This window comes from Monodelphis domestica, chromosome 5 (assembly GCF_027887165.1).
Source record: "Monodelphis domestica isolate mMonDom1 chromosome 5, mMonDom1.pri, whole genome shotgun sequence".
Taxonomy (NCBI): domain Eukaryota; kingdom Metazoa; phylum Chordata; class Mammalia; order Didelphimorphia; family Didelphidae; genus Monodelphis; species Monodelphis domestica.
This window is the reverse complement of record NC_077231.1, coordinates 63,140,671-63,168,356: the sequence shown is the minus strand read 5'-3', so window position 1 is coordinate 63,168,356 and position 27,686 is coordinate 63,140,671. Positions and strand designations below refer to the sequence as shown.

Sequence of the window (27,686 nt, the reverse complement as noted above, 5' to 3'; positions counted from 1 at the left end):
CTCCCCAGGAAGACAGAACAGCTGAGGAGAACAGACAATTTGCCTAGGGCTAAAACCTCTGAACACCAGACAGAGATAAGAAAAGCTAGACCTCCCTACTCAGATAGAGATGGCAAACTCCACAGAAGCACAAAAGCCTCAAAACTCCAAGAAAAACAAGAAGAAGGGGGCAACTTTGGACACATTTTATGGAGCAAAAATACAAAATACAGAGGAGATAGAATAGGAAACACAAGCAAATGCTCCGAAAACTTCTAAAGGAAATGGAAAATCTCCACAAACCAATGAAGAATTTGAATTGGAAAGGATCAAAAAGATGGAAGCCTTCTGGGAGGAAAAGTGGGAAATAATGGAAAAAGAAATTCACACATCTACAAAACCAGTTAGACCAAAGTGAAAAGGAAAACCAGGCTTTAAAGGTCAGAATTAGGCAACTCGAAGACAACGAGCAAGAATTAATAAAGCAAAGCCAAAAGACCAAGAAATTAGAAGAGAACATAAAATATCTCACTGACAAGGTCATAGACTTGGAAAATAGAGGGAGAAGAGACAATTTAAGAATAATTGGACTACCAGAAAATCCAGAAATAAACAGCAAACTCAACATCGTAATACAAGTTTATAATCAAAGAAAATTTCCCACAGATCCTAGAACAAGAGGGCAATACAGGCACTGAAAGAGTTTACAGAACACCCTCTACACTAAATACCCAAAAGACAACTCCCAGGAATGTAATTGCCAAATTCCAAAGCTTTCAAGCAAAAGAAAAAATCTTACAGGAAGCCAGAAAAAGACAATTTAGATATAAAGGAATGCCAATCAGGGTCACACAAGACCTTACAAGTTCCACTCTGAATGACCGTAAGGCATGGAACATGATTTTCAGAAAGGCAAGAGAGCTGGACCTTCAACCAAGAATCAGCTACCCATCAAAACTGACTATATACTTCCAAGGGAAAGTATGGGCATTCAACAAAATAGAAGATTTCCAAGTTTTTGCAAAGAAAAGACCAGAACTCTGTGGAAAGTTGGATATCGAAAAACAAAGAGCAAGGAATACCTGAAAAGGTAAATATGAAGGAAACAGAAAAGGAGAAAAATGTTATCTTTTTCTTTTACTCAAACTCTCTTCTATAAGGACTACATTTATATCAATCTATGTATATTAACATGTGGGGAAAACATAATGTGTAAATAGGGGGAAAAGAAAGACCAAATAGAATAATCTTTCTCACACAAAGATTCACATGGGAAGGGGAGGGGAAGAAAACTCCTATAAGAAGGAGAGGAAGAGAGTTTTTACTTAAACCTTATTCTCAGGGAAATCAACTCTGAGAGGGAAGAACATCCAGATCCATTGGGATCTTGAATTCTATCTTACCCAACAAGGGAAGGGAGAAGGGAAAACCAAGGGGGTTAGGGGGGAAGGGAACACAAAAAAGGGAGGGAAGAAGAGGGGGGGAAGGGGAGGGAACAAAAAGGGAGGGACTAGAAAGGGAAACAAGTCAAGGGAGGGGACAAGGAGGACTGATTTAAAGTAAATCATTGGACTAAAAGTTAGAGCTGAAGAAGAAAGGTTAGAATTAGGGAAGGATATCAAAATGCCAGGGAGTCCACAAGTGACAGTCATAACTTTGAACATGAATGGGATGAACTCACCCATAAAATGCAGATGAATAGCAGAATGGATTAGAATCCAAAACCCTACCATATGTTGTCTTCAAGAAACACACATGAGGCGGGTAGACACCCACAAGGTCAGAATTAAAGGATGGAGTAAGACCTTTTGGGCCTCAACTGACAGAAAGAAGGCAGGAGTGGCAATCATGATATCTGATGAAGCCAAAGCAAAAATAGACCTGATCAAAAGGGATATGGAAGGTAATTATATTTTATTAAAAGGGACTTTAGATAATGAGGAAATATCACTAATCAACATGTATGCAACAAATAATATAGCACCCAAATTTCCAATGGAGAAACTAGGAGAATTGAAGGAAGAAATAGACAGTAAAACCATATTAGTGGAAGACTTGAACCAACCATTATCAAATTGAGATAAATCAAATCAAAAAATAAATAAGAAAGAGGTAAAAGAATTGAATGAAATCTTAGAAAAATTAGAATTAATAGACATATGGAGAAAAATAAATAGGGATAAAAAGGAATACACCTTCTTCTCAACAACACATGGCACATTCACAAAGATTGACCATACCTTAGGTCACAGAAACATGGCACACAAATGCAGAAAAGCAGAAATAATAAATGCAGCCTTTTCAGATCACAAGACAATTAAAATAATGATCAGTAATGGTACATGGAAAACCAAATCAAAAACTAATTGGAAATTAAACAATATGATACTCCAAAATCTTTTAGATAGAGAAGAAATCATAGAAACAATAATTTCATTGAGGAAAATGACAATGGCAAGACATCCTTTCAAACCTTTTGGGATGCAGCCAAAGCAGTAATCAGAGGTAAATTCATATCACTGGGTGTATATATTAACAAACAAGGGAGAGCAGACATCAATCAATTGGAAATGCAAATAAAAAAACTCGAAAGCAATCCAATTAAAAACCCCCAGCAGAAAACCAAACTAGAAATCCTAAAAATTAAGGGAGAAATTAATAAAATCGAAAGTGATAGAACTATTGATTTAATCACTAAGACAAGAAGCTGGTACTTTGCAAAAACAAACAAAATAGACAAAGTATTGGTCAATCTAATTAAAAAAAGGAAAGAAGAAAAGCAAATTAACAGCATCAAAGATGAAAAGGGGGACATCACCTCCGATGAAGAGGAAATTAAGGCAATCATTAAAAATTACTTTGCCCAAATATATGGCAATAAATACACCAATTTAGGTGATATGGATGAATATATACAAAAATACAAACTGCCTAGACTAACAGAAGAAGAAATAGAATTCTTAAATAATCCCATATCAGAAAATGAAATCCAACAAGCCATCAAAGAACTTCCTAAAAAAAATCCCCAGGGCCTGATGGATTCACCAGTGAATTCTATCAAACATTCGGAGAACAGTTAATCCCAATACTATACAAACTATTTGACATAATAAGCAAAGAGGGAGTTCTACCAAACTCCTTTTATGACACAAACATGGTACTGATTCCAAAACCAGGCAGGTCAAAAACAGAGAAAGAAAACTATAGGCCAATCTCCCTAATGAATATAGATGCAAAAATCTTAAATAGGATACTAGCAAAAAGACTCCAGCAAGTGATCAAAGGGGTCATCCACCATGATCAAGTAGGATTTATACCAGAGATTCAGGGCTGGTTCAATATTAGGAAAACCATCCACATAATTGACCACATCAACAAGCAAACCAACAAGAACCACATGATTATCCCAATAGACGCAGAAAAAGCCTTTGATAAAATACAACACCCATTCCTATTAAAAACACTACAAAGCATAGGAATAGAAGGGTTGTTCCTAAAAATAATAAACAGTATATATCTAAAACCATCAGCTAATATCATCTGCAATGGAGATAAACTAGATGCATTCCCAATAAGATCAGGAGTGAAACAAGGATGCCCATTATCACCTCTACTAGTTGACATTGTACTAGAAACACTAGCAGTAGAAATTAGAGAAGAAAAAGAAATTGAAGGCATTAAAATAGGCAAGGAGAAGACCAAGTTATCACTCTTTGCAGATGACATGGTGGTCTACTTAAAGAATCCTAGAGATTCAACCAAAAAGCTAAAAGAAATAATCAACAACTTTAGCAAAGTTGCAGGATACAAAATAAACCCACATAAGTCATCAGCATTTCTATATATCTCCAACACAGCTCAGCAGCAAAAACTAGAAAGAGAAATCCCATTCCAAATCACCTTAGACAAAATAAAATACCTAGGAATCTATCTCCCGAGACAAACACAGGAACTATATGAACACAACTACAAAACACTCTCCACACAACTAAAACTAGACTTGAGCAATTGGAAAAACATTAACTGCTCATGGATAGGATGAGCCAATATAATAAAAATGACCATCCTACCCAAACTTATTATCTATTTAGTGCCATACCCATTGAACTCCCAAAACATTTCTTTACTGATTTAGAATAAACCATAACAAAGTTCATTTGGAACAACAAAAGATCAAGGATATCCAGGGAAATAATGGAAAAAAAAACACATATGATGGGAGCCTTGCAGTCCCTGACCTTAAACTATATTACAAAGCAGCAGACATCAAAACAATTTGGTACTGGCTAAGAAACAGAAAGGAAGATCAGTGGAATAGACTGGGGGCAAGTGACCTCAGCAAGACAGTATATGATAAACTCAAAGATCCCAGCTTTGGGGACAAAAATCCACTATTCGATAAAAACTGCTGGGAAAATTGGAAGACAGTGTGGGAGAGATTAGGAATTGATCAACACCTCACACCCTACACCAAGATAAATTCAAAATGGGTGAATGACTTCAACATAAAGAAGGAAACCATAAGTAAATTGGGTAAACACAGAATAGTATACATGTCACACCTTTGGGAGGGGAAAGACTTTAAAACCAAGCAAGACATAGAAAGAATCACAAAATGTAAAATAAATCATTTCGACTACATCAAATTAAAAGGCTTTTGTACAAACAAAACCAATGTAACTAAAATCAGAAGGGAAACAACAAATTGGGAAAAAATCTTCATAGAAACCTCTGACAAAGGTTTAATTACTCAAATTTATAAAGAGCTAAATCAACTGTACAAAAAACCAAGCCATTCTCCAATTGATAAATGGGCAAGGGAAATGGATAGGCAGTTTTCAGATAAAGAAATCAAAACTATTAATAAGCACATGAAGAAGTGTTCTAAATCTCTTATAATCATAGAGATGCAAATCAAAACAACTTTTAGGTATCACCTCACACCTAGCAGATTGGCTAACATGATAGCAAAGGAAAGTAATGAATGCTGGAGGGGATGTGGCAAAGTAGGGACATTAATTCATTGCTGGTAGAGTTGTGAATTGATCCAACCATTCTGGAGGGCAATTTGGAACTATGCCCAAAGGGCGATAAAATGTCTTCCCTTTGACCCAGCCATAGCACTGCTGGGTTTGTACCCCAAAGAGATAATGGAGAAAAAGACTTGTACAAGAATATTCATAGCTGTGCTCTTTGTGGTGGCCAAAAATTGGAAAATGAGGGGATGCCCATCAATTGGGGAATGGCTGAACAAATTATAGTATATGTTGGTGATGGAATACTATTGTGCAAAAAGGAATAATAAAGTGGAGGAATTCCATGGAGACTGGAACGACCCCCAGAAAGTGATGCAGAGGGAAAGGAGAAGAACTAGGAAAACATTGTACACAGAGACTGATACATTGTGGTACAATCGAAGGTGATGGACTTCTCCATTAGTGGCAATGCAGTGTCCCTGAACAATCTGCAGGGATCTAGGAGAAAAAACACTATTCATAAGCAGAGGACAAAATGTGAGTGTAGAAACACCGAGGAAAAGCAACTGCCTGACTACAGCAGTTGAGGGGACATGACAGAGGAGAGACTCTAAATGAACACTCTAATGCAAATACTAACAACATGGCAATGGGTTCGAATCAAGAACACATGTGATACCCAGTGGAATCACGCGTAGGCTATGGGGGGGTGGGGGGGCAGGAAAAGAAAATGATCTTTGTCTTTAATGAATAATGCTTGGAAATGATCAAATAAAATATTATAAAATTTAAAAAAATAAATATGCTTTGGTTCCATCCCCCCAAAAAAAAAGAAAAAAGAAAATGTAATTTAGCCGCAACATGCCTCCAACCTATACCCTGAGGCTGCTGTGAAGGGTAGCTGGGATCACAAAAGCAACAAAACTTTCCATTCTTACACTACTGAAACATAATACTTTTAACATTTTTTAAAGTTCTTCTTTTGTAACTATTAATAAACTCAGTTTAAAAAAAGTCTGCCACGTCAAAGAATACTGAAAAAAAAAAGATTATTGGAATTCTACTGCTTGTTGCAATCTTAAAGGGATTTGTTGAGAGACAGTGTTTATCAACAACTCCAAGGGATCACAGTAGGCTACATACAGAGCCATTTGACATGGACTCATGAAAATCTAGATTCAACTCCTGCCTCAGACACTTCATAGTTTTTTGCACAATGGACACGTCTCCTACATTCTCTGTGCCTTGGTTTCCTCAATTATAAGATAGGGGTTTGTACTCAATGGTTCTAAGATCACTTCTAGCCCTAAAACCACAATCCTATAAAGTAAACAGAATGTTTCTTTGGGTCTCCCTAAGCAAATCTCCCAGAGTAATCTTTAAGAACAAAACAAAACAATGAAAACAAAAGAAAAAATTCTTCTTTCTTAGACTGGATATTAAGCATCCATTCTAAGGTGCTAACCATTTAGGGTTAGGTGACTTCGCCAGGGCCACATAGATAGGAAGTGTCTGAACTCAGGTCCCCCTCAACTTGAGACCTGGCTTTCTATTCATTGATCCACCTAGCTGTCCCTCAGGGTATCTTTTCAATATTCAATATTGATATCTTAATTAAAGAAAATCCAGTCACAGGATCTCTCTCTCTCTCTGTCTCTCTCTCTCTGTCTCTCTCTCTCTGTCTCTCTGTCTCTCTCTGTCCATCTGTCTCTCTCTCTGTCTCTCTCTCTGTCTCTCTCTCTCTCTCTCTTTCTCCCAACTCCCTGAGGAAACTGGGACCCATGGAGAAAAAGAAGGAAGGAAATAAGCATTTATTAATTACCTATTATGTGCCAAGTACTGTGCTAAGTGCACTTAAAATAGAATCTCATAGGATTCTCACAATGACCCTGCAAAGTACATGCTTTTATTATCCTCACTTTACAAATAAGGAAACTAAGGCAGACCAAAGTTAAGTAACTTGTTATCAGTCTCCTACCCAATAATGCCTCGAACTGAAGGCTTAGTAGCTATCTTAAAATCACTATGTCCTAAACTAAACTTATTCTTTTTCTCCCAATACCTCCTACTTTCTAAATTTCCAATTAGTATTAAGAGGACCACTCTATTCCAAGTCACCCAGACTTGCAACCTAGGTATCACCCTTGACTCCTCACTCTCTCCCTCTTCCTTCCTCCATACCCAAATGGTTGCCATTGCCTGTTTTTGCTTTTGTGATATCTCTCAAACACAACCCCTCTTGTCTCTAAAAATGCCACTGCCATGCCCGAAGCCTTCTCACCTCATGCCTAGACTATTGCAAAAGCCTGCTGGTTGGTCTCCTTGCCAATACTCTCTCCCCTCTCCAGTCTATCTTCTACTCAGTTTTCAAAGTAATTATCCTGATACACAGGTTTTAAATGTCAATCTATTCCAAATAGTGGCTCCCTATGACTTCCAGGATCAAGTATCAAATTCTCTGTCATCTCTCTCATCTTCTTCACCTTAAAGCTACCATCTACTCTTAGATTCAGTGACACAGACTTCCTTGCTGTGTCAGTCTCCAAGCTGTGGATCTCTTCACTAGCTACCAAGCATGTCTGGAATGCTTGCCTCTTTCTTTTCTGCTTCTTGGCTTCCTTCAAGTGCCAGCTAAAACCCCATCCTCTAGAGGATAGTTTAATGCTTACTGCCTCCCCCCCTGTTAATTATTTCCAATTTACTTTCTCTATATTTTGCTTGTGCATAGTGGTTTCCATGCTGTCTCTGCCATTGGGCTAAAAGCATTGCCTGGTACTGAAAAGAGTAGGGCCACTTGGCTACTAAGTGGCAATGATAGGAGCTGAATTGGGGTCTTCTTGATACTAAAGTTGGCACCTTAGGCTGCTTCTCTACTAATATTTACAGAGCAATGAAATAGTAAACAGAATGTTTTAAGTCATTTGCTCCTCACAAGAAGTCTATGAAATCCTCATTAACAGACTAAGTGGACTGGTACTAGGTATACTAGATGGTACGTCTGGTGGATGGGGTCACTGTATTGTTATCCTCCATTTACTTAGGAGGAAACAACTTCCCTGAAGTTTAGTGGGTGGCTGATGCTCACACAAAAATAGAGCTTTAATATGGATCTTGCTGATGCCATGGCCAACACAAACTTTGTAGTCTTGGGACACCTTTACATTAAAACAAAACAAAACAAACAAACAAAAATCCCTTTACCTTCCTTCATAGAATCAAAACTCTGAATTGGTTCTAAGGAAGTGGGGGTTAAGTTATTTGCCCAGAGTCACACAGCTAGCAAATTTGAACTCAGGACCTCCCATCTCTAGACTTGGCTCTCAATCTACTGAACCATCTAGCTGACCTCCACCTTTACATTCTTACAAATTCTTAAGGACTCCCTCTGAGAGATCTTGTTTATGTTGGTAATATCTATCATGATCTGTTATTTTTTAAAAGAAAACATCTTAGTATTATTATAAAAAGTTTTAACTTTAGATCTCTTGAAAGGAGTCCCTAGAACACACTTTGGGATCAGCTCCATTATATCACACTATTTCTTTCTTTTTTTTTAAACCCTTACCTTCCACCTTAGATTTAATACTATGTGTTGGTTCTAAAGCAGAAGAGTGGTAAGAGCTAGGCAATGGGAGTTAAATGACTTACTCAGGGTCAAAGAGCTAAGGAGCATCTGATGCCAGTTTTGAACCCAGGACTTTCCATGTCTAGGCTTGGCTCTCAACCCACTGAGCTCCCCAGCTGCCCCATCACACTATTTCTTAAGTACCTTATGGTCAATGAATTCCAACTTCTATTAGCCTTACTATGCCAAAAGGCAATGGCAAAATGCCTTAAGAAATAATTTTTCCTCCAAATCTTACCATTAAATATATATTTCCATTAAAAGATGAGTAATAACCACCAGAGTCTGATAAGACATGTTTCCCTGATCAGCCATGCATCCAGGAAGTAGATACTTTTATCATCAACTGCCCACATTTTTTCTACCATTTCATCATCATTATTATTATGTATGTATCTATGAGCCACGATTTTCATTTTAAAGTTTCAAAAGTGAGCCACTACCACAAGCTGAGTCCAGAAACTTAAATGAGATTCAGCAGCTTTTACCACCAAGATGACTGAAATCCCATTTTGCCCAGTGATCCCATGAGTCTCTTTGCACAAGTTTCAAGATGTAGATCAGAGAATTTTTGAGCTGCAAGGGTCCTTGGAGATCACCTCCTCTCTATTCTAGTATCCCCAGAAATCATTTCAAAGAGCTCTGAATATTGGATGGGGAGGAAAATTCCTGGCTGGTAAATAACAAAGTTTTGATAAAGCAAGTACCTTATTCATTTCACAAATGTCATAGTGATAGGAGGATGAAGAAAAATGCAGATATGCAGAGATTTGCACAATTGCTATGCTAATGTTTTCATTAAAGCAGCTTAGAAACACATTTACTCCCAAATTCTTGCCAGTATTTATATAAGTACTGACAGTTAAATCACACTTTAACTACTATGGTGCACTCTACTTGAAACCGTCCGTAGAAATAATTCATATTATTCACAAATATAGTGACCTGTTTATTTTGGAAAGGAGGTAGCAAGAATATATGTATCCTACCCAAAGTTCAAAAGTAAGCCAGCCAAGTGCCTAAATGTTAACATGTCTCAGACACATACCATGGATGCTACAAGCAAAGTAAAGCTGGTTAGGATCTCACAAGTTCCTCCTCTGACCTTGCAAGCAACCTCGATCCTGCTAACCCCTCAAGCAATCATCCTGTCTACTCTTTCACTGCCAAATCTGGTTTCTGTCCTGAACACAGCTTTGAAATTGTTCTCTCCAAGGTCATCAGTAGCTGTCGCGTTGCCAAATGGAATGGTCCTTCTCTTTCTGAGCTCATCCCCCTTGATCTATCACAGGTATTCCAAGCATGACTACTACTTCCACTTGATAGTCCATCTTTGTGTCATCTCTCATGCCTTGACTTCTGACACTGAACAGCCTGACTTCTCCCCCCTGGGCTTCCTCCTGTCTGTCTAATAGCAACTTTCTCTGCTTCTTCCTCCTCCAAGTGGAAGAGTCAAGTAAATGGATGCCTTTGGTTCTCTTTAACCTCTAGAATCTTGTGCATGGCCATCACATCTGTGCTCAGGGTAAAGATAGACTAGAGGTGGTTGACTCCCATGTCTCCAGTTACAAAGCTCGGCATCACACAAGAGACCCAGTCCAGGCTCACATTTCCATCTTCCTGCTGGATAGCTTGACCTGGGGATCCAGCCAGTATTTTAAACTTAATATGTCCCAAACCAAACTGAACCTGGGGGTGAGGGAGGTAGAAAAATACATATATGTACATAAATATATGTCTGGGAAGAGAGTGAAAATATACATGTGTCTCTATGTAAATTGGTATTGTTCAGTCATTTCAGTCATGCCCAACTACTTGGTTGTTGGGTTGTTTTGGGGGTTGTTGTTTTTTTGCATGTGTTTTATCTTTATTTTATTTAAATAAATTTCCACATAAGTTTTCCAAAGTTATCTGACTCATGTTGTCTCCCTCCCTTCTTCCATCCTGCCTCCCAAAGTTGACAAGCTGTCTGATTACCTGTGACACCATTTAGGGTTTTCTTGGAAAAGACACCAAAATGGTTTGTATTTCCTTCTCCAGCTCATGTCAAAGAGGAGGAAACTGAGCAATCAGACTTAAGTGACTTGCCCAGGGTTACACAGCTAGCAAGTATTTAAGATGAGATTGGAACTCAGATCTTCCTGATTCCAGTCCTGGTGCTCTATCCACCAAGGTGCCTCATATATAAGGGGAAATGTATTCTGTGGCAGCTAGATGGCTCAGTTGATAAGTCTCTAGAAGGGTATGGAGTCAAGAAGACTTGAATTCAAATCTAACCCTCAGATAAATATTAACTATGTGATCATGGGCAATTCATTTAAACTGCTACTTGCCTCAGTTTCCCAGGAAATGGAAATGGAAAGCCACTCCCATATCTTTGCTCAGAAAAGCTGAAATGGGGTCTCACTGAGTTGGACACAACTTAACTAAATAAAAAACAATTACATACAATTTAGTTTCGCTTGAGTTTAATTCCACTACTCTATACTATAGGCAAACTGAACCATTTGCCCATTTAACCTCTGCTCTTCTCCTGTCCCTTCCCATGTCTCCTTGACTCTAGACCCAGTGCTCAATCCACTGTGCCACCCAGCTGCCAAGCTCTTCCTGAAAAGTTCCCATAGAGAAAAGTTCCCATCTATTACCTCCCAAGGTTGCCCACTCCACAGTTCTAATTGTGATGAAGTTCTACCTTCTATCAAGCCTATATTTGCCCTTCTACAATTTCTAATCACTGTGCCTAATTTTGTCCTCTGGTGCCAAGTAGATTAAATTTAATCCATCTTAAACATGTCAGCCTAAGTCTTATTTCCTTGAATATCCCCAGAATCTAGTATACTCATAGTACCTTGAACATTTTAAGCATTTATTTAATGGAGAATTAAATGGAAAGTTATTTATTTTTTTGTTTGGGTAACCTCAGGAGAAAAGGCAAGAAATATACCCTCCTCAAAGGCAGAGAGAGAGGCAAGGAAAGGAAGAGATTCAATACATGATTTTTATCCTTTTAAGTCCATCTGGTCTAGTTGACATCAGAACAAGAACACTCTTTACAACATTCCCCAAAAGGGGGTCATTTGACATCTACAAAGGACCTCCCAAGGATGGGGAAGCTGCTGCCTAATTAGGTGGTCCCTTACTCTTCAGGGCCGATAATATTGTTGGCAAATGTTTCCTTACAAAAAGTTAAAATCTTTATCTACAGAGTCTATCCAATGTTCTTAGCTTTGTAAAGTGGAGGAAAAGATCTAATTTCTCTGATGTATAACTCTTCAGAACCACAGAGACTTCTCTAGGTTAAATGTGTCTGTTTCCTCCAATAAATTTTGATTTGAATGATCTCTGAATCGTAAAGATGAAAGCTCTAATCCATCAATGGCTTCTCCTTCAGGAAGAAGAAATCACCTTCAGTTATCTATCTCGCATTCAACAAACTTGAGTGCAAGGAATATTCATCTCATGTTATCTGATATCACTCTCTTTATAAAATTTCCATTCACAAAATACTATAATGCTCAAAAAGGGACCTCAAGTGATCTTACAAAAATAACCAATAAGGAAATATGTTTCAATGGATCTCTGAGTGGGTAAAGGGAAGGAAGGGAAGAAGATGATTTGGATCTAGTAATTTTGGAAAACATTTTGAAAATTATTATTATATGTAATTAAGAAAATAAAATATCTTTGAATTTTAAAAAATGAAATTTTTTAAAGAAAGAAAGAAAGAAATGACCACAGAAGAATGTCAAGAAACTGAAAGGGAAAAAATGGTACCTCATTTAAAGCAAGATTTGACAGTGCTCTGGTCCACAGGAAATTGATAACCCTAACGATTGGATTATATTCCACTGGGTTGAAGTTAATAGAATCCTATATTTGTAGTCAGATGATCTAGATTTATATGCTGGTGCTGCCATACACACATGCCTTGAGTGACCTTAGGCAAAACATTTATTTTCCCTGGATCTCAGTTTCTTCTTTCTTTTTTTTAAACTGACAAATATTATCCTTTTCTTTCTCCAACTCCTCCTCTAAGAAGGAGAAAGAGTGGGGAAAGGAGAGAGTACAAGGGGAAAGGAAGGAGGGGAAAGAGGGGCTTGGAGAAGAGGAAATGAGCAGAAAGAGAAAGAAGAAGAGAGAGAGGAAGAAGGAGGAGAAGAGTAAGGAGGAAAGAGAAAGGAAGAGGAGGAAGGAGAAAGAGGAAGGAGAGAGAGGGATAAGAGGGAAAAGGAAGAAAGAGAAGGAGAAAAAGAAAGGGGACGAGGACAAGAAGAATAAGAAGGAGGAGGAAGCAGAAAGAAGAAGAGGAGGAAGAGGAAAGGAGGTCCTTATAATAAATACGCATTACCAGAGTCCACATTACAAACTCACTAGAAGGGTCTTTGAAGTTCAAGTTGTTCAACCCCTTCATTTTACAGAAGAAAAAACTGAGGCTTAGAAATGTTAAATAACTTAATGCATAATTACACCATAACTAAGTATCTAGGATAGGATTTGAACTCAGGTCTTCCTGATCCCAAGTCCAGTACCATACCATAGCATACATCTTTTCCTAATCTATAAAATAAGAATGGGATCTAAGGTCACATCCAGTTCTAAGTCTATGATCCCCTGATTCTAACTTACCTCATCATGCTAAGTATGAACACAAAGTTGGGACACTGAGCTTGGGGAGAGGAAAATGTGTCCAAAGGATCTTCTTAAAAATTTCTGCCAATCACCTAAACCCAAGTTTCATGAGTTCTTGGGCAAATAAAGATCCACTAACATTTGGAGTTTTTGCTGGATCCCTAGACTATGGCATTGACTCTAGGTTGCAGATTAAGGGTACAGTGTAAGACAGCATCAGGGGGACTAGTTATTGGTTCAGACCCTGCAACTGTCACTTATTACATATGAGTAAGCATCTAAGCTCCCTGAACTCAGTTTTATTATCTGCAAAATGGAGGGATTGAACCATCTGGCTTCTAATGTCCATCCACCTCTAATTCTATAATCCTGAAAATAATCAGACAACGAAAAGGAATATACATACACATATACATATATTCAATCTAATCTACCGGTCAAGCCTATGTCTCATAACTTGCTTCCTTCAAAGCCTTAAAATTAATAGAAATGACATTCAAAAACAGTACTCAGGGAGGGAGGGGGGCAGCTGAGTAGCTCAGTGGATTGAGAGTCAGATCTAGAGATGGATTGTTTACAAGACGGAAGATAAAGGTTTAAAAAAATTAAAAAATTTTAAAAAGTGCTCTAGGTACCAACTAAGTGGATAGAGAGCCAGGTCTAGAGATACAATGTCCTGGGTTCAAATTTGGACTCAGGTACTTCCTACCTGTGTGATCCTGGGCAAGTCACTTAACCCCCATTGCCTGGCTGTTATCTCTATTTGCCCTGGAGCCAATACATAGTATTGATTCTAAGATGGAAGGTAAGAGTTTGCTGTTGTTTTTAATTACTCTGGAAGTAATTTCCAAATGCAATTTTAAAGTTTTTAATTTTCTAAATTATCTACAAGAACAAATGGGAATTAAACATAAGATTCCCTGAATATTTACCACCCACGAATACACAGTTCTTCCTAAAAACTAGTTAGTGGAAGAAGCCATGATTATCTGTGAAGCAATCCTTCACTATCCATTCGTCTTCTCAGATATTTATACCTATGGTTTTACCAAATGCATTTGGCATGATTGCAGTTGGTACTCTTAATAGTTTATATTATTTAGATTATTATTTAGATTATTCAACCAATTCTCTTCTGAAGAATGGAGCCTAAGAAATTCAATTATCTCAAATCAATAAAAACCTTTATAATTAAGCCACAGCATCATAATTTGCATAACTAATTCTTATTAGATACTAATCAGAAATATTATATGAGATAATTATTTAAAACAAAAATCTCTATTTAAAACAGGGCCACTTAGCTTTCTAACAAATCTTCCAATGAAATTCAGTGTGCTTTCAGAAATATTTGTGGACTTGCTCCATTATCTTTTCTTTTAGAACCAGGGATTCAATGAGGTACCCAATCCAGTAAACTCACTTGAGATTTCCAGGCTGCAAAATAGCTGATAGCAGCTCCTGGCAAGCTTGTTTGGGTTCTTCTAGTCCTGGAAGCTTTGTTGTTTTTCAATTTTAAGTTCACAGGATCTCTACTAAAAAGCATTACTACATGTTTTTTTATAAGCACCAAACACTTAGCCTCGGCACCTCAGAGAAATACTTTTATTTGGGCAGAATTAGGTTCATTCTCTTTAGCCCCATGAGCCAGAATAGGTGGAAATAGTGGTGAGGTAGATGTAAACTCAATGTAAGGAAAAAAGATTCTAATGACTATAGTTTCCCTAAAAAGGAATGTCATGGTAGCTAGGTGGTGAAGTGGAGAGAGCTCTGAGCCTTGAGTCAGGAAGTCCTGAGTTCAAATCCAGCCTTGGATACTTAATTCCTATATATCTCTGGACAGGTCACTTAACTCTATTTGCCTCAGTTTTCTCATCTATAAAAATGGGCTGGAGAAGAAAATGGTAAGCCACTCCAGTATCTCTGCCAAGAAAACCCCAAATGGGGTCACAACCAAACAGCAACAAAGTAGTATGTGCTATCTGAGCAAGAAGTGCACTCACTTTCCCTAGTGACTGTCATGCAGAGACTTGTATGACCAATTATTTGGGATGTCATATATTTTTTTCAATCTTTATTTTATTTTATTTTTTTCCTTTATTTTTATTTTTTATTTTTAAAAAATTATTTGTTTTAATTTTTGTTTTTTATATACTATATCTTATTTTGTGTATTTTATTATATATATATGTATATGTATTTTATATATTTTTATGTATTTATATATATTTATATATATAAATATATATTTATATGTATTTTATTACATATATATATATATTTTTTTTTTTTAGTTAGGATGTCATATAGAAGATCCCTAGGTTGAACACCACAATTTCTCAGATCCCTTCTAACTCTAAAATTCTATTAAATTGTTCTCTTTAAGGTATAGGAAAAATAACCTGCTCTGTGGTATCTCCCTGCTTCCATTATTCCTCTTCCTCCTTTCATTCAAAAGAAAAAATATAAAGAAGTCTCTTAGCATCATATTCTATGGAAATTGAAGTTTAGCTCATGATATTTTCCTCCCAATCCATATTAGAATATACCTCTTAATAGGATTACCAAATATAGCAATGAGTCTTTTGAAAGTAAAAATTATCCTTAAAACTTCCCAGCCTTCAATATGTCAACTGAACTTTATATCTTCCTTTCACTTCAGCCCAACCAGCCTTTGCAAATCTAACACAGGGTTCCCTTACTGATTGAATTGTCTTTTTTTAAGTAAATAAGTGTTAAATGTTTTTCAGCCAGTGAATGACATTATTTTTTACATAAATACAAATTATGAGGCTATATTTAACCTTATAATACCAAAACTGGCTTATCAGATAAGTTTTATACATCTGAAAGGGAATATTTATTTGAAAAAAAATTGAGATATAAAATCCTTAGTGATTGTACTTCCCTATTGGTTTGAATTTTATTTGAATTTTAAATTATTCTTAAAAGTAAAATTATAAATCTAATAATATATGTGTGTGTATGTATTTTGAAGTTGTTAATGAATCTGACTTTTCTAGGAATATATATGGAACTTGAAACTATGTGAAACTTATCTGTAGAGGGAAGCTAGGAGTCTCAGTGGTTCAAGATAGGATAGAGTCCTGGGTTCAAATGTTATCCCAGACACTTCCCACCTACGTGACCCTGAGCAAGTCACTTAACCCCCATTGCCTAGCCTTCACTGCTCCTCTGCCTTGGAACCAATACACAGTATTGATTCTAAGATGGAAGGTAAGGGTTAAAATAAAATAAAACTCATCTGTAATTAGTGTCATATTTTATAACTATACAGAAAGCAAAAGTAAATGTCATATATTGAATACTCTAGGATAGAGGTTCTTAATATGGAGTCCAAATTTCATTGGGCTCATAAAAATTGTATGTAGAAAAAAATGCATTCTTATTTCAATAGAAGTGACATCCTTTGTAATTACATATACTTATTTTACCCATTTAGAAGTATTATTCTGAAAAGGAATCCATAGAATTCAATAGACTGAGAAGGATCCAAAATGCAGAAAAGGTTAAAAATACCTACTCTTTTCAATAAAATCTTGAATAAAAATCAGAAAATCTTGGATTTTCTTACAAATTTGCCACTCAACTAACTCTTCTGAGTACAATTCCATTATCTCAAGCACTCATTTTAAAAAAGGAAATGAAAATTCTTAAGATTCTGTGGCATCCATATCAGTAACTAAAGCGGGGGGGGGGGGGGGGAAGAACTCCTTTCTACCTTCTTTCATAATTGATTCAGCCACCATCCATTGAATATTTGCTAAGCATTTATTATCTACATCTTAACTTATCTGTTTCAGGTTTATCTGTAAAATGGGACTAGTAATTATTTTAATTTACATGATTTCTCCAAGATTAGCAAAATAATGCTTCTTCATTCACTTTAGTGTCTTTGATGTCAGTTAGGACATATAGACACACACACACATACATATATATCCATGCTAAAAAAGCAAATTCTTAGATATGATTGATCCAAACATTAGCAAGTTAATAAATTAAAGTTTTATGTCAAGTTCTTTGAACTACATTTCCCAGGAGCCCACTGACTTCCTGTCATTACATGCTGATGTCATAAAAGGAAAATATTCCCATGAAAATTCAAATATGTCATTGTTAGTAAAAATCACTAATGGCTCTATAAATAGTAAGGGGGAAATTACTGACAGTCTGACCCTAAATTAGACCTTAATTAGCTAACTAACCAGTTGTCCTTCCAATTTATAGTTTACCTTTATCCATGATAACTATAAACATTTTCAGGGGGGAGAGGAGGCTTGGGATTTCATGAGTTTAGAAAGCTCACTTAGTGAGACTATTCCGTTATCAATACAAGTTGATTCTTCTCTTACTAAAGGTTTTGGAGAGCTACATGGATTCTAGGAGGCTAGCTGCCCTGCCCTGGATTCCACAGCCCACATTTGTCAGACAGATCTTGAAGTCAAGCCTTTCTAACATTGAAGATTTCTCTCTCTCTACCTCACTGACTCTACCTCTTTCTGTGAATGGGTTTCTAATTAATTAACATGGTCACTTCATAATCCTGGGGATTTTAGACACTAGAAGAGCATTGTCTTTCAGCTTGTTCCAACTGACACAGGCAAAGTCTCGAATGAATGCAAGACACATGTGAAATTAGAGAGTGGTTTCCTTTTTGAAGTTCTGCCATATTTGAGGGGGGTGTTGGTTGTTTTTTATGCTTTAGTTTATTTAACTATTTATAAACCAACTTATAGGTCATCCAATATAGGGCAAATAAAGATTTTATAGCTGATTTAGGAGATGCATATAACAAAAATGTAATTTCAGGAGTAGTTCAGATTTCATATCAGCCACATAATAATATTTTGCCGTAGGAATGCTACTCCTGCAATTCGTCAATCAGGATATTCATTACCATGGAAAGCTCTGTTATGTACTTGGAATTTTTTTTCCTCTTACAAATGCTAGTCCAATTTCATTATCTCAACCACTCATTAAAAAAAGGAATGAAAATTCCATAGATTCTGTGGCCTCTTCATTACTCCAGTAAACAAAGAGAAAATTCCCCTCTACCTCGAACAAAAATGCCAAAATATAAACAGCCATTTAGACACTACCGAGGTATAGTAATCAACTTTGTCTAGTATTTCCTTGATAATTGCTTTTAGCTAATGAGGCGGTACTTGTGGCTTGAGAAGTCTAAAATCAGTGATCATTCCTCAACTATCCACACTCAGTGGTGGTTATTTAATACAAATTTTACCTCCTAACTATTTGTATGCAATCTGCTAATGACTGGCCATTGTTACCTGGATCCAGGCGTCCCAAAGAAGGCCAGATAGCAGCATGTGTAGAATGAATGAATGGCCCATCCAACACAATGCACAAGAAAATCAAAGACCTGCGCCCTGATGGGTTAGGTAGCTTAAAATCTTGTTCTTTTACAGGAAATAGCATGATGTCTGCAAAATCCACTTACACTTTCAAAACCCCAAAAAAGAAATCAAGCAATGAAATGTTATATGAAATATATATATAAATATATATATAATGTTATATATAAGATATATTTGAAGATCAATTTATAGACGTATGTTAGAGGCTTGGATTAACTCTTCAGGAAGATTGCCATTAAAGAGAATAACTAGGTGCTTTGTAGGTTGATGAAAAATATTTATAGAATAAACCAAGGTAACCAAAATCAGTTTGAAAACATTGCTCCAAATCCCAGATTCTTCCCTGTATAGATTCTTACATTTCGTCCAGATTGCCTCAGATAACATAAAAAACCAGTGGCATTCACCATGTCCTTGATGATGCCAAACATGGCGAGCACCAGTGCCATTGGTTCCAGAAGCATCTGATTTAGTCTCAGGGAATAGCTCCATTGGAAAATGTCCCAGTGGCCAGCACCATCACCCCCATTTTTATGGTAAGAGAAATGGAAACATCAAGCTTTTAAAGAACTAACCTAATATCAAAATGGAAGTTTATGTTACAGAAGATGGTCATCACGTCCAAAATGAGACCTTTCCAGCATGATGTATCAAGGCAGCCCCCCAGGATCTATGCAGGCTTTCACTTTGAAATATCTTAGACACGAGAGATACCAAGTTATCCACCACTCACATGGGCTATGTGTTTCCCTCAACTTCTTTGGCAGTCTAAGTCACTTCTCTAGTTAAGTTTTAAGTATCTCCTGAGCAGGGAACATGTTTTCTACCTTTTCTTGGGATCCCAGGATACACACCTGACTTTCTTTGAGGCAAGGCAGCAATTAACAGTTATTCATACATACATGCATGTACAGGCTTATGTGTGAAGACAGAGACAGAAAAATAAAAAGAGAAAGAGGGCAGTGAGGTAGCTCAGGGGATAAAATGTCAAGCCTGAAACTAAGAGTACCTGGGTTCAAATCTGGCCTCAGGTACTACCTAACTTTGTGACCTCAGACAAGTCAATTAACTCCAATTGCCTTGGTCTTTTGAGTTGTTACTAAGACAAAAAGTAAGGATTTTTTTAAAAAGAAAGAAAAAGGAGGAGGAGGAAGAGGGGAAAGTAGGACAGAGGGATAAAGGTAGAGCTAGTTGGTATAATAAAGTACTCAACCAAGCTTAGGAAGATGTGAGTTCAAATCTAGTTTCAGACACAATATCTATAACCCTGGGCAAGTCACTTTGTTGACCTCTGTTTGCCTCAGGCATTTTGCTGTGTTCTTTAAAATTATTATCTCATTTAATACTCTAGGGGAGTAGGTGCTAATATTATGTCCATTTTACTCCCCCAGAGTATTAAATGAGATAATTTTAAAGAACATAACAAAATGCCTGGCACTTGGTAAAGAAAATTAAAATGATAGCATTTACACACACATATAAGCACATGCATAAAACACATATACCTATCTAAATACATATAGAAATATACATATAAAACATGCATATATAGACATACATGTGTATGTGCATATATAAACATACAAACATATATATGTTATACATTCACATACACTAATAGAATTTATTAAATATTATAGGGCACCTATCACTGATATAGAAGATACAAGTTAGAGCTATAAATATTTGCAACTGGAAGACATCTTGGAGCTTATTTTTCCTAATCTCTTTCTATAATAGGTAAAGGAAAAGAGCCCCCTGGAAGAGAAGGGGCTTTCCCAGTGTTCACAAGGCTAGTAAGTGGCAGAGCTGAGATTCAACCAAGATCCTCTGATTCTGAATCCAGTGTTGTTTTTATTACGTCAACGCATTTTGGAGATGGAGCACTTGGTTTATTCTGTTAGCAGAATGAATAAGTCAGGCAACTGACTCAACAAAGAAAAGCAGCAATATCTCATTTACATTTCCACATAATTTAGGCATAGTTAACATAATTAGACAAAATCCGATGCAGTATCATCATTAACCAAGGATCCAGGAATTGTAACGTAATTTATATGAGATTTTTTTTGTTTCCTTGAGTATATCATAGTGTCATGAAATCTCTAAGTTGGAAAGCATCTCAGAGTCCAAGTAATGTGACCAAAATGTCTTATCTGCCAAATGAATTACAGAAAAGTAGCTGCTAAGTAAAGGGAAGGCCCTTGATTGACATACTCACATAACATTTTCAAAGGGATCACATTTCACAGCCAACTCAATGACTTTTTTTTTGTAGTTGGGTTTGAGCTCAGATGATCAATAACCTGGGCAGAACTCACTAATGAGCAAAGCCACAGGAAGTCTATTTTTTCCAGGCAGTGCTCAGTAATGGTAAACACTGGCCCCTTTTAAGTGCCTGGGCTCTCCTTTGGAATCCTTGCTATCTATTTTCCTTTAATCAACTCTATAGGAGTGTGGGCAATTAGAAGTGCTGCTTAAGAAAACAGTTATGTTTGCCAACTGAACCTGCCAAAGCTGATTTTCTCGGGGGCTTTCCTTTCGTTTGTTAGCCATTTGAGAATGAGGCACTATCTTGAATGTACTGTCCTATCAAGTGGGGAAAGCAATATGGACATGAACTAAAGACTCACCCAGAAAGCATGGCTCCCTGTATAATTAAAGTCTTCAAATATTTATGAGCCAGCAGATTTATTGGAGTATTTTTTTTTCTCTTGGGTCCAGGGCTGTGATTCCATCAGCAATGGAGCTCTCAGATGGTAACTTCTTCAGCTAACACAGACTATCAACATTCTCTGTAACCTGAAGTCTCAGAAAATTACCTGGGGAAAATGATGGGGTGAGTGATTTGCCCAATCTCACCCAGCCAGAACAGAAGCCATTAAAGGCAGGATTTAAACTCAGCTCTGAGAACAGCTCCCTGTCCACTCCCCTACTACCTCTTTTGAGTAAAAATGATTTTAAAGTTGACTCAGTGGATTGAAAGTCAGGTTTAGAGACAAGAAGTTTGGGGTTCAAATCTAACCTCAGACACTTCTTATTTGTGAGATCCTGGGCAAGTCACTTAACCCCCCAATTGCCTAGTCCTTATCACTCTTCTACCTTAGAACCAAAAATTTAGTATTGATTCCATGATGAAAGGTAAGATTTGAAAAAAAATAAAGAATGGTTGTTAAAATTCACATTTACATACAGGGTGACCCCATGCCTTAGTTGTAGAGTTTATGGTTATTAAAGCTTAAAACTATATGCAGATTTTTGGAATATCCCACATAGTACTTGAATTTTTACAAAATATTCCATACTTCTCCTTCAGTCTCCATATATACAGCAAAAGCTTTGAAAGGTGGATAGAATTGTTCACTTGTTTCAGTCATGTCCAACTCTTCATGACCTTGTCTGGGGTTTTCTAGGCAAAGATACTGGAATGGTTTGCCATTTTTCTCCAGCTCATTTTACAGATGAAGAAATCAAGGCAAACAGGATTAAGCGGCTTGCTCAGGGTCTGGCTGTGACCAGATTTGAACTCAGAAAAATGAGTCTTACTAACTCCAGACTCATTACTCTAACCACTGTGCAACCTAACTGCCTGAAGCAGACAGTAAGAGTATTATTATTCCCATTTAACTGATGAGGAAAGGTTTGAAAATGTTAAGTGATCTGCCCAAGGTCACATAGTTAAGTCTGTTAAAATCTGAGCCCAGTTCTCCTGACAATATATTCAGCATTCCTTCTACTATACAAAGCTGTCTTGGACATATTAAAAGGAAAAAATTGCTGAATTTAATATCTAAGAAAATACCTTTGTGTTTCCCAAACATTCATGTAACTTAAGATGGCAAACACCCCAAATCATGAAGCATAAATGCATAGAGAACTGCTTTAAGATTTTTAAAAGGCTCATGAAGAATAAGAGCTTTTGGCCTCATTGATGAAGCTGGTTTTCGGCAGTGGAAACAGTGGATTTCATTGCATTGCTTCCTAGTTTCATTATCCTTTAATTCCCCAAACAAGAGTAACCCATAATAAAAGAGGCTGATCATTCTAAATCCAGATTCATGTTTTGTTGTCGTTCTAGCTATGGATGCTAAGATGAGTTGACTTCCTTTTCCAAACTGGGAAAAAGTTCAAATGCCCAACAGCCCTTTTGCTACATAATAAGTGAATCAGCTCCCCCAAGCAAAAAGTAATTCTTAAATTATAGCAACTTCAGAAGAATTTGGCAACACCTTAATTATTCTATCTGTTAGAAAACCACTGGAGACTAATCTCTGTCACATAGGCACTCTGACACCTGGAAACAGAATTTCAAAAAACCTGGGACAGTTTTAGATCCAAATCCTGTCAAGACATTGCTATGTGTCTCATTGTTAACACTGCAAATGATGCTTTGTAATCAAAAGCACTATAATGAATTTTAATAGTAACTTTTAGTATATATGAAAGGATCTTTCTAGAATTATAGTCTTCATTCTAGAGCCAGGAGAGATATCAGAGAACATCCAGACTACATCAATCAATCAAGAAACATTCATGAAGTGCCTACTATGTGCCAGGCAGGGCAGTGAGGTAACTCGATGGATATATTGTCAGACCTGGGATTGGGAGGGTCACAGTATATAAATCTGGCTTCAGACACTAACTAGCTGTGTGACTCTGGGCAAGTCACTTAATCCTGTCTGTCTCAGTTTCCTCATCTGTCAGATGAGCCAGAGAAGGAAATGGCAAACAACTCTAGTATCTTTGACAAGAAAACCCCCAAAATGGGGTCATGAAGAGTCAGGAATGAGTGAACAACTTGTGCCAGGCATACCGACAGATGAGGAAACTAAGGTTAGAAATGTTCATGAGATCATAGATCTAGGCTTGAAAGGAATCTCAGAAATCAGGTTTACAAATTTTACAAATTAAAAAATTGAGGACCAACGGTTTGTCCAAAGTCAGAGGAAGGAGGCAAACTGGAGTTCTTTGATTCAAGAGGCAATGCCTCTTGATGATCTCCAAATTCCATAAAGGTCTCATCCACTTTGAGCAAGCTTATTCAGGACCATGGGAGAACAGCTCCGTATTTGAATTATAGGAATATCAAATGACTATCAATCTGGTTTATAATCCATCTGGTTTAGAAGGGAAACTTGGATATAAAAAGAAATGAAAGCAAATATTTTCTTTCTTTCTTCTTTAAATGTAACAAAAAAAAAACAGTCAGGACAAGACAGACAAATCATATTTTTCAATGGATGAATGAATGAATGAAAGATTACCTTTTGCTGGGTTGACTTTTATTCCCGACCTATATAGCATCTCTTCATTCTGCCAGTCCCCATTCCTGATGGCAGTCTTGAGCCCATAAAAAACAATTAGTGCACCTGTGGCATAAAAAATTAAATTCTTGAGAAAACGTTTTTGGGCTTTGACATACAGGGCTCGGGCCCCTACTGTAATTAAGAGGCAAAAGCCCATACTAGGAATATACAGCACTCGCTCTGCGATTACAAAGCCAACGTAAAAAAACAAATTTGTGGCAGGGACAAAGGGGACTATTAACAAAGACAGCGACAGGACAACGATGTTCTCTGTGGAAGGAAGTGATGGCTGCTGGGGGACATGGTTTTTAATGCCATTTTCTACTTTTTCTGCAAAGCTGGGCTTAGGCTCAGAGTCTTGGTACTCTGTGTCTGACTGGCAGCTGTGCCCATTCACATTCTGCTTGCCATTGGGGATAGCTTTTCCATTGCACTCTCTCTTGGTGCTTGGGTTCCTCAGGCTGAAGTAGGCAAGGAGAAAGAGTCCTGTATAGAAGGCCACAGTGTGGAGGTTTCTCCAGTCACAGATGGTTTTTATCAATGGCACTGCATCCATGGACCAGTCGAAGCTGAGGGTATCTGGGCATAACAACAGCCAGAGGTTCTTGGTTGGCAGGTAGAGGAAGGTCAGAGTGCGTGCCACCACACTGTCTGAATCAGCTGCAGGATTATCTGAGTTGGAGAAGCTTGGTGGCTTGTTCCCCATCCAGTAGAGACGGGCCCCCAGAAGTGAGGTCCCCCAAAAAGTCAGTAAGCCAACACTGAGGAAAAGAGGCACATTCTTCCTCTGAAAGAAAAAGACAGAAAAATCATTTTTAATGGAAGGCAAGCAATTTTTTATTCCTTATATTCAGTTACAAAGCTGAATTATGCTTTGTAACAATTAAAAACACACCATTACGTTCCAAAAGGATTATTTCATTCCATCTGTTAGAAAGCTACTATGGCTTCCCTGTTCACCAAGAGTATTTTATCAGAATCTTCTTTTCTGTTTATTTTAATTTGTCTTTCAGGTAAAAGTGAAAGGTCCATGCTCAAGAGGGTTGGGTCTTGACAGCCCAGGTGGTCTGACCAGCAAGCCTTCTCTGAGAATCCTACCTCCTTGCATCCAGTCTTCAATCTCCCAGCTGAGCTTACAAAGTGCCCCATATTGTCGTCTATACCAGGCAAATGAAAGATTTTAAAGATTTTCCGGGTTCTCTACTTGCTCATCTTAATAACAACTCCCATATGCCTTTGCACCTCAAATTTTGGGGGGCTAATAAGGTTTGATTTGCATTTTGCTAAATGAAAAAATAGCTTCCTCCAACTATTTCAGGCAGAAAAGGGGGGGGATCTAAGAGAGGGGAAAGGGTAACCCTGTTCTCCATTAATTCATTTGTTCATTCCAACATTTGTTTTATTTTATCTTGTACTGCAAATGTTTACTTAGTGCAGGAAAACATCAAACCCTTCCCCTTCTCCTCATTCCTCTGCCCTTCATTCGTCCTTAGGAAAGTATTAGCACCAACCAACCACCTTGTGATTAAGCTGCTAGTGGAAAGTGTCTGAAAGTACACTCATGTGGGCAGCCTCAAGCCTTAAAACAGACCACTGGACTATGCTTTATGGCCAATACAGTTTATCTTGTCTACCTCGGTCATCTTGCTATCCATCCTTAATGCCCCCCTCCAGTCCCCCTTTTACTTCTTGTTCTGGTCACAGTTAGCAAATTAATACTATCACCACTCCTATAGAGTGTGTGTCTTATACATAGACATATTATATAGACATATAAAAGACATCAGTCTCTTATATATTATCTATCTATTCTCGCTCTGTCTCTGTCTGTCTGTCTGTCTGTCTGTCTGTCTGTCTGTCTGTCTCTCTCTCTCTCTCTCTCTCTCTCTCTCTCTCTCTCTCTCTCATCTCTCATTTATCTTTCATCCTAGAGCTAGGCAATAAACTGTAGAGGCCACCCCACCTTGTTTTATCGATAAGGAAACAGATTCTTAGATCTAGAATTGGTGGGGTTTTTAAAAATATTTTATTTAATGAATTAATTTAGAATATTTTTTCATGGTTATGTAATTCATGTTCTTTCCCTCCCCTCCCCCCAATCCCCTCTCACAGCCAGCACACAGTTCCACTGAGTTTTACATGTGTCATTGATCAAGACCTATTTTCACATTATTGATATTTGCACTAGGGTGATCGCTTAGAGACAAATCTAGAATTGGAAGGAACCTCAGAGGTAATAGAATCCAAAAACCCTCATTTCTGAAATGAGAAAACTAAAGCCCTAAGAAATTAAGAAGTGACTTTTCTAAGGTCATACAGGAAATAATCATCCATGACAGGATTTGAACCTGTGCCCTGATTCTAGTCAGTACTCTTTCTACTGCACAGCACTGCCTCCCATCCATCAACTCACAATGGATCTCCATGACAGGATGATCTGTGAATCCCTAGAGATTAGCACAGCATTAGGAACATAGTCACCAATAACTGCTTTTTCATTCTTTCACCCACACTGAGTGAAACACTGTGCCAAGTGTGGAAAGGGATCCAAGGTAGCATAAATATCCTGATGAATGTGTTTCTATTAGAGCAGCACATGCATGGCTACATGGGTATATATGTGTTATAAACGCATACAATGTATATAGATGTGTATATGTGCATCTGTATCCATGTGTTTGCACATGTATTGTTGTTCAGCCATTTTCAGTCATGTGTAACTCACAAAGACACTGGAGTCATTCACCATTTGCTTCTCCAGATCATTTTACAGCTAAGGAAACTGAGGAAAACAGGATCAGGTGATTTGTCCAGGGTCATACACAGAGTAAGTTTCTGAGGCCATATTTGAACTCACAAAGATGAGTCTTTCTGACTCTGTATCCTTTGTGCCACTTAACTGTCCTTTTATATCCTATACATAAACATAAATAGCATATAAATGTTTTTGAGCACATGTACACACACAATAGGGTCTTGTTAATAAAGTTAATTTTTAAACTAACTTTTTAAAAGAAGTTAATAAAAGAGCTACAAAGTATTCTGGGAGCCCAAAAGAGAGATATTTTCTAATGCATTTGTCCTTTCCTTATAGATAAACTATGGGAGTTCTACCTGCCAAAGTCTTTAGCATAATCTGCCCATATAATATAAGGAAGGCTTTCATAGGTATTAAAATCATTCTATTAGAATCATAATATCTTTTTATTCCTTATCCTTTTATATTTTATTTTCCCAATTACATGTAAAAACACTTAAGATTCATTTTTTAAAATTTTGAGATCCAAATTCTCTCCCTTCCTACTTTTCCTCCCCTTATTAAGAAGGCATAATTTGATAGATATTATACATGTGTGATCATGCAAAATATTTCCATATTAGTCATGTAAAGGAAAACACAAACCAAAAAAACATAAAAAATTAAGTAATAAATAGTATGCTTCGATCTCCATTCAAATGTCATCAGTTCTTTCTTTGGAGAGGGATGGCATTTTTCATCAGGAGTCTTTTGGAATTGTCTTGGAGCATTATGTTGCTGAGAATAGCTAAGTCATTCACACTTGATTATCATACAATATTATTCCTGTGTACAACATTCTCCTAATTTTACTCACTTTGCTTCACATCAGTTAATAGAAATCTTTACAGGTTGTTGTTGTTGTTGTTGTTTTTCTGAGAACATTCTGTTTATTTCTTTTAACACAATAGGAGAATAGTAACATCTTAAACTAAAAGGAACCGTATAGACCATTTAGTTAAAGCCTCACAT

The 27,686-nt window shown here is 37.1% G+C and overlaps 1 protein-coding gene across 3 annotated transcripts in view; it reads right to left on the bottom strand.

Annotated features, from left to right (window-relative positions):
- TMTC2 (transmembrane O-mannosyltransferase targeting cadherins 2) overlaps positions 1-27,686 on the bottom strand; it is a 557,542-nt gene that overhangs the window by 268,497 nt on the left and 261,359 nt on the right. For all 3 annotated transcript variants that reach the window (XM_007503110.3, XM_001364263.4, XM_056798579.1), the window contains one exon: positions 23,876-24,704. In XM_007503110.3, coding sequence (XP_007503172.2) covers positions 23,876-24,704 — 829 coding nt within the window. The remainder of the gene's footprint in view (positions 1-23,875; positions 24,705-27,686) is intronic.